The sequence below is a fragment of the Ochotona princeps genome, chromosome 10 (genome assembly GCF_030435755.1).
Source record: "Ochotona princeps isolate mOchPri1 chromosome 10, mOchPri1.hap1, whole genome shotgun sequence".
Lineage (NCBI taxonomy): Eukaryota > Metazoa > Chordata > Mammalia > Lagomorpha > Ochotonidae > Ochotona > Ochotona princeps.
In genome coordinates this window covers 63,929,641-63,935,640 of record NC_080841.1, presented here as the reverse complement: position 1 = coordinate 63,935,640, position 6,000 = coordinate 63,929,641, and the positions used below count along the sequence as shown (strand labels likewise).

The 6,000-nt window shown below is 54.0% G+C and overlaps 1 protein-coding gene across 3 annotated transcripts in view; it reads left to right on the top strand.

Annotated features, from left to right (window-relative positions):
* Nucleotides 1-2,026: 2,026 nt before the first annotated feature.
* Nucleotides 2,027-6,000, top strand: part of PFKP (phosphofructokinase, platelet) — a 58,429-nt gene continuing 54,455 nt past the window's right edge. The window contains exon 1 of one of the 3 annotated variants that reach the window (XM_058669537.1): nucleotides 2,027-2,299. In XM_058669537.1, coding sequence (XP_058525520.1) covers nucleotides 2,188-2,299 — 112 coding nt within the window. In that variant the 5' untranslated portion in view covers nucleotides 2,027-2,187. The remainder of the gene's footprint in view (nucleotides 2,300-6,000) is intronic. The other 2 variants (XM_058669538.1, XM_058669536.1) reach the window with 2 other exon arrangements.

The window sequence follows — 6,000 nt, the reverse complement described above, 5'->3', positions numbered from 1 at the left end:
CTCCTCTTCTCTGTATATATCTGACCTTCCAATAAAAATAAAATAAATCTTAAAAAAAAAAACCCAAACCATAATAGGCAAAATAAGTAAAAATATTTAGGTTTAGAGCTAAAGGTACCCATCTGTAAACATACAAGCATGTACATTATTTCAAAGTCTGGCTACTCACTCATTTATATGCAAGCTTACCTCAAAAATTGTGGAAAACAGAATTAAAATATATATTTATGTTGGTGCAAATCAATTTTCAAATCTACACATAGCGTGCTTCAAAAAGATCTGCGATGTGGGAGGCTTGTCAGTGATCTGCCTCTCAATGACTCCAAGAGCAGTGGAATATTTTAGTGTCTATTACATTTTATCATAATCTGACACATTGTCACATTCGGATAGATTGTGGTTAGCATTTTCTATAGCACAGCCAATTTGACAGCAGATGACCAATTCTCTTACAAAAGTAATGATATGGGGCTGGCACTGTGGTTCAATAGGCTAATCCTCTACCTGCCAGTGCTGCCGTCCCATCTGGTGCCAGTCCTAGTCCCATCTGCTCCACTTTCATTCCAGCTCCCTGCTGATGGGCTGGGAAAGCAGTGGAGGATGGGTTGCATATTCTTGGGCCCTTGCATGAATGTGGGAGACCCAGCAGTTCCTGGTGCCTGGCTTTACGTTGGCCCAGCTCCAGCCTTGTGCCTGTTTGGGGAGTGAACCATCAGACAGATCTCCTTTCTACAACTCTCAAATAAAAGAAATCTTCAAAAGTATTGTTACAAGAAAGAAGCACACTTAGAAGATTATTCAATGTGCACTATCATTTTTGAACTGCAGTTCAGGTTAGAAAGTCATGGCTATGTTACCTTACTGCACACATCCTGCTTGGGCGGGGAGCGGCTATAGAGACCCCTGTTGGGGAGCTGCTTGGGGCCATGCCTCTCCTGGCGTCTACAAAACACCCACAATCAGCTCAGGCTCAGTCCAGGAAAGCAGCTGCTCTCCAACTTCCCCAGGCATCAGAATAAGCTAGAGAATTTGTGACAAACACATACTCCCTGGAGGCACTGCAGGAACCTGGACCTCATGGCCAGGGGGCCTGGTAACTAATCTGGTTTTGAAAATCGCTCCACCCTCCACCATTCCTGGCCCAAGGCACAGCTCAGACCGTCCAGTCTGCCCACATCTTGGTACTCAGAAAGATGAGCAGCAGGAGGAGGCAAAGAGCCAACACAAACCTTGAGTATCACCATCTTTCAGCAACGTAAACAGCTGATGTAGGATACCTTTCCAGGCCTTCATTCCTTCTATATTCGCTCGACAAACCCCCATTGCGCTGGAAGGTAGCCCCCATTGCGCTGGAAGGCTACCACGCCCCTACTGGTGCAGTCCTTTATCGAGCTGTGTTGTTCAGGGTACACCACTCTCTGTGTCTCCAGTCCTGAGTGTAATAGCTTAAAGACCTCCTTCCCTGTCCTCTCTCCCCTCCGCTGTCTCGGCCGGGGGTCAGTGTGACTCTGTAGGGCCTAAATGCCTTAAAGACTCACTGGTGACTGGGGAAGAAGTTTCCTAACGGCCCAGTTAGCGACAGCCACGGCTTCCTCCTGCCAACCACAGGATTGGCACTTACATCCTTCCACCCAGACCTCTAGCTCGAGGAAAAAAACCTAGAGGGAGAGGCTGGGACGGCCCCCTCCTGGGGTGTCACGCGGGAAGCGGGACTCGCGCCAGTCTTGTGGCTGGCTCTTCTCAACCGCCAGAACGGCTCCCGGCCCGTTATACGAGGTTCTTGCCCAGATGGGGACTGGCAGACCCAAGGTCCCACCTGCGGCGTTCCTCCCTCCAGATGCGAATCCGCCCACCTGCGGAACTCCCGCCCATCTGCCGTCTCCTCCCCTCCCCCTCATCTCCTCCAACTCGCAGCCGCAGCGCTTCCCGCTCCTCCCCCCACTCCACCTGCAGTGCTCTCAGCGGCGCTGCATCACTTCCCACCCCCGGCCCTGCCTGGGGACAGGCCGCGGTCCCCGGCAGCCCCGAGCAGGCCCCGCCCGCCCGCTGGAGCTCCGCCCGCCGCCGCCCATTGGCGCACGAGCCGGGGCGCAGGCGGGGCGGCGGTTCCGAGGCGGGCGCGCGTGGGCCGGGTCCTCACTGCCTGCTGCGCACCCGAGCGAGCCGCTGTCCCTCGGCCTCCTCGCCATGGACGTCAAAGTCTCTTCGACCCCTCGGGGCTCCTATCGGAAGTTCTTGGAGCAGCTCTCCGGGGCCGGCAAAGCCATTGGTGTGCTGACCAGCGGTGGGGATGCCCAAGGTGTGTGCGCTTGGTTTTGGGGAGGTGTGGGGATGGCGGCGGCTGTGGCGGCGGAGGCAGCCGAGGGATGGTGGCAGGGGTGGTTTTCTTGGAGAACCTAGAGCGGCGAGGAGGGAGGAATGCCAGGGAGCTGGGAGGAGGAGGTTCCGTAGAGACGCGCTGGGAAAAGCCACCTGGGAGGAAGCGGTGACTGGAGGCACGGCGACGCCTCGCGGGCCCAGCAACGTGAGGGATTTGGGTGGGGCGGAGTCGGGAAAGGGGTATGGCTGTAGGATCTTCCATGGGGAAGCTCAATGAATTTTCCACCTACAGGTTCATGTATTAAGACTGGCGATAGGACCGCTTCCAACACCCTCCTCATGGGTCGTTGTGCGTGAGTGGCCCACGGTGGGGGCCGGGCGACTCCGTTAAAGCTTGATGGACACAGGACTACCTCTCCTGTGTGCCCAGCCCTACCCTCCTGACTCACCGGAACCCCTGAAATACTGTAGATAACCTAGCCGGGTCCTCAGGCGCGAGTTGCGCCCCCGCGGGAGGTGCACGTGGGATCCCCACTGCTGCATTGCGGGACCCCGCTCGGGACGCCCGCCCGGGACGTTCCCACCTAGTGTTTCTCTGGTAACACCTTAGATGACTCCTGGGAGATTTTTTTTTTTTAATTAAAGATGTTTCCTCGCTCGCGTCGCCTTCCGGCTCGTGACAAAACTGAAAACAAAAATGGGTCACTGTGCCCTCCCTCCGCGCCAACCTCCCTGTGGCCAGGAAAGACCAGGAAACGGGGATTCCGAGACGTCACCCGCGCGCCTTCTCCCCAACGTGGAAACAGACCTCAAAGCTTGTGGGAGCCGGAGGCTGGGTGTGGGGGAGGGGTCCCTAGCCCTGGGCCAAAGAGCAAGGCAGGGCTTGGAGATCATTTAACATTTCAAAGGGCCCGGCGGAGCTCCGGGCTGGGCGGGTTAAGCTGAGGCGGAGCCGGAATCTCCGGACAGACGCTGCGGGGTTCCAGGTTCCTGTGAATTCCTGGTTAAGACGGAGCCTACCATTAAAAAGTAGAGGCAGGCTTCTCAGACGAATTCACCCTTGGAGCCTCGCGGCTCGTCCGGGCTGGAGTCACGCTCCCGGAGCTGGCTTTGATTTTTAAATTTTTCTTCGTGTATTCTCCGTTTCCTTATGCTTCAAATGCGTCGCCCCGCATTGGTGGCCTAATTTCGTAGCTTTTTCACTAGTCGAGGAGGGATGTTCAGAGGCCGGGCTCGGTGCCCTCTTGCCCTTGGCCCACCCATCCCGCGACCTTTCCTTCGTCCTTGGGCGGGGCCGGCGCGGCGGGGCAGGTTGGGGCGCTCTGGGCACCGCCCCGGCCGTGCGCGCGGGTGCCTACGTGATGCCCAGTCCGTCGCCGCCCGTGCGCCTGCGGCCCCCCGACGCCCCACGCGTGACGCAGCATCCCTGCAGCCCAGGGCTTGTGCGGCTCGAGCAGGCGAAGCCAGCCCTGCCAGGTGTGGGGCCGGACAAAAGGGCAGACTGGGATGCTGTTTCCATTACCAGGGGCCTGCCTTCCTGCTCCGCAGGAAGCTAGGTTGTTGTCGAATAGGTATTCTAGTAAAGCAATGCGCCGACGTAAAACGCTGGGATTTAACAAATGCTAACTGATGGAGGAGTAGGAGAGAAGATGACAGGGACCCACAGCACGTCAGCATATGAAGATAGGCATGTAGGTATGGGGTTGGCGTGGAGCCTAGCCTGAGTGGCTTCCTCTGGCGAAAAACTTCGAAAGCACGCTAGTTCCGGGGACATCCGCTAGGAACAATTTAAGAAGTGAGTCTTTTACCTTAACCCGCCGGAAAGAGCTTCCGGCACAGGAAGGGGAACTGATGTATCTGTGGCTACCAGGGCTGTGCGGTCAGAGTTTCAAGGTTGTATCGGAATGAAGATGCTGTAGCTGTTGAAAAATGCATTATGGACCATGCCCCATGTCCCCCCCCCCCCTTTTAAAGAAAATTTTGAAGGGTGTAGTGGCACAGAGAGATCTTCTGTCATTTAGTTCATTTCTCAAATGTCCCAAAGGAAGAAGTTGGACCAGACAGCAATCAGGAGCCAGGAACTCCAGCCAGGAGCCCCACATAGGTGGCAGGGGCCCAGATACGTGGGCCATCTTCCACTGCCTTCTTAGGCACATTAGAAGGGAGCTGAATGGGAAATGGAGTGGCTGGGACTTGAACCCATTCTCCCACGTGGAAGGCTGGTGTTGCAAGCAGTTGCTTGCTGTGCTACATCAGTCCCTAAGGGCAGTTCCTGTGAACACCATGACCAAAAGTATGCTGAAATACTTGACATTCTGTGTGCAGTGTACAAGACAATAGTGCCATTGGCAGAATTGGCATTTTTCTTTTTACTGAACCAGCAGCATCTGCCATGTGTGGGGAGTTACACATATTAAAAATACTAAGTTTATCCCTGTTCACATGAGCGGAAAAGGATGCTGACACCATAAGTGTATGAGAATTGGACCCGGAGTGGTAGCCTAGCAGCTAACATCCTTGCCTTGCATGCACTGGGATCCCATATGGACACCAGTTCTAATCCTGGCAGCCCCGCTTCCCATCAATCTCTGCTTGTGGCCTAGGAAAGCAGTGGAGGACGACCCAAGGACTTGGGACCCTGTACCCAAATGGGAGACCCAGAAGAGGCTCTGGGCTCCTGGGTGCAGATCGGCTCAGCTCCAGCTGTTGTGGCCACTTGGGGAGTGAGTCATCTGACGGAAGATCTTCGTCTCTGTCTCTCCTCCTCTTTGTATATCTGCCTTTCCAATAAAAGCAAAATCAATCTTTTAAAAAGTTGTGTGAGAACATTGCTCATTTGGTATCGTGTCAGGTTAATGGGAGTCTGCCCGCAACCTGGCACGTGATGCCAGATAGCACCTGCTGCCACCTGGACTGCCCCTGGTAAAGTTCACCAACCACCACCCCTGCCTGAGAGCCCTCCCTCTTCAGAACAGAGGTGACTTCCTCGCCTTTTCTGAGACTGTATAAATAGCTAGGTTCGGGCCCGGCAGCGTGGCCTAGTGGCTAAAGTCCTCGCCTTGAAAGCCCCGGGATCCCATATGGGCGCCGGTTCTAATCCCGGAAGCTCCACTTCCCATCCAGCTCCCTGCTTGTGTCCTAGGAAAACAGTCGAGGACGGCCCAATGCTTTGGGAGACCTGGAAGAGGTTCCAGATTCCCGGCTTCGGACCGGCGCGCACCGGCCCGTTGCGGTCACCTGGGGAGTGAATCATCGGACGGAGGATCTTCCTTTCTGTCTCTCATCCTCTCTGTATATCTGACTTTGTAATAAATAAATAAATCTTAAAAAAAAAAAAATAGCTAGGTTCTACCTTGATAGTAGTGGCTTGCACCTGTTTGAAAGTTTGAGATCCAGTTCTTTCCTAGAAAGGTCTGAGATGTACTGGGATGGGGCAGAAATAGATTTACAAACCCTTAGAGTAAGTTGCTCCTTGAGACGTGATAGATGAGAATTCTAATCTTTGGTCATTTTGTCTTTGAGTTATATCCGTACTTGGTTTTTTTTTTTTTTTTGAGACTGTGAATTTTGCTTGTAGCTGGAAATCAGGGAGATGCATTTAAAATCTTAGGGTGGTTTTCTAGTAAGTGTGCAATTCCACGCTGAGAGGGTTGTAGCTCCTGTTTATCGGACACATTTTCT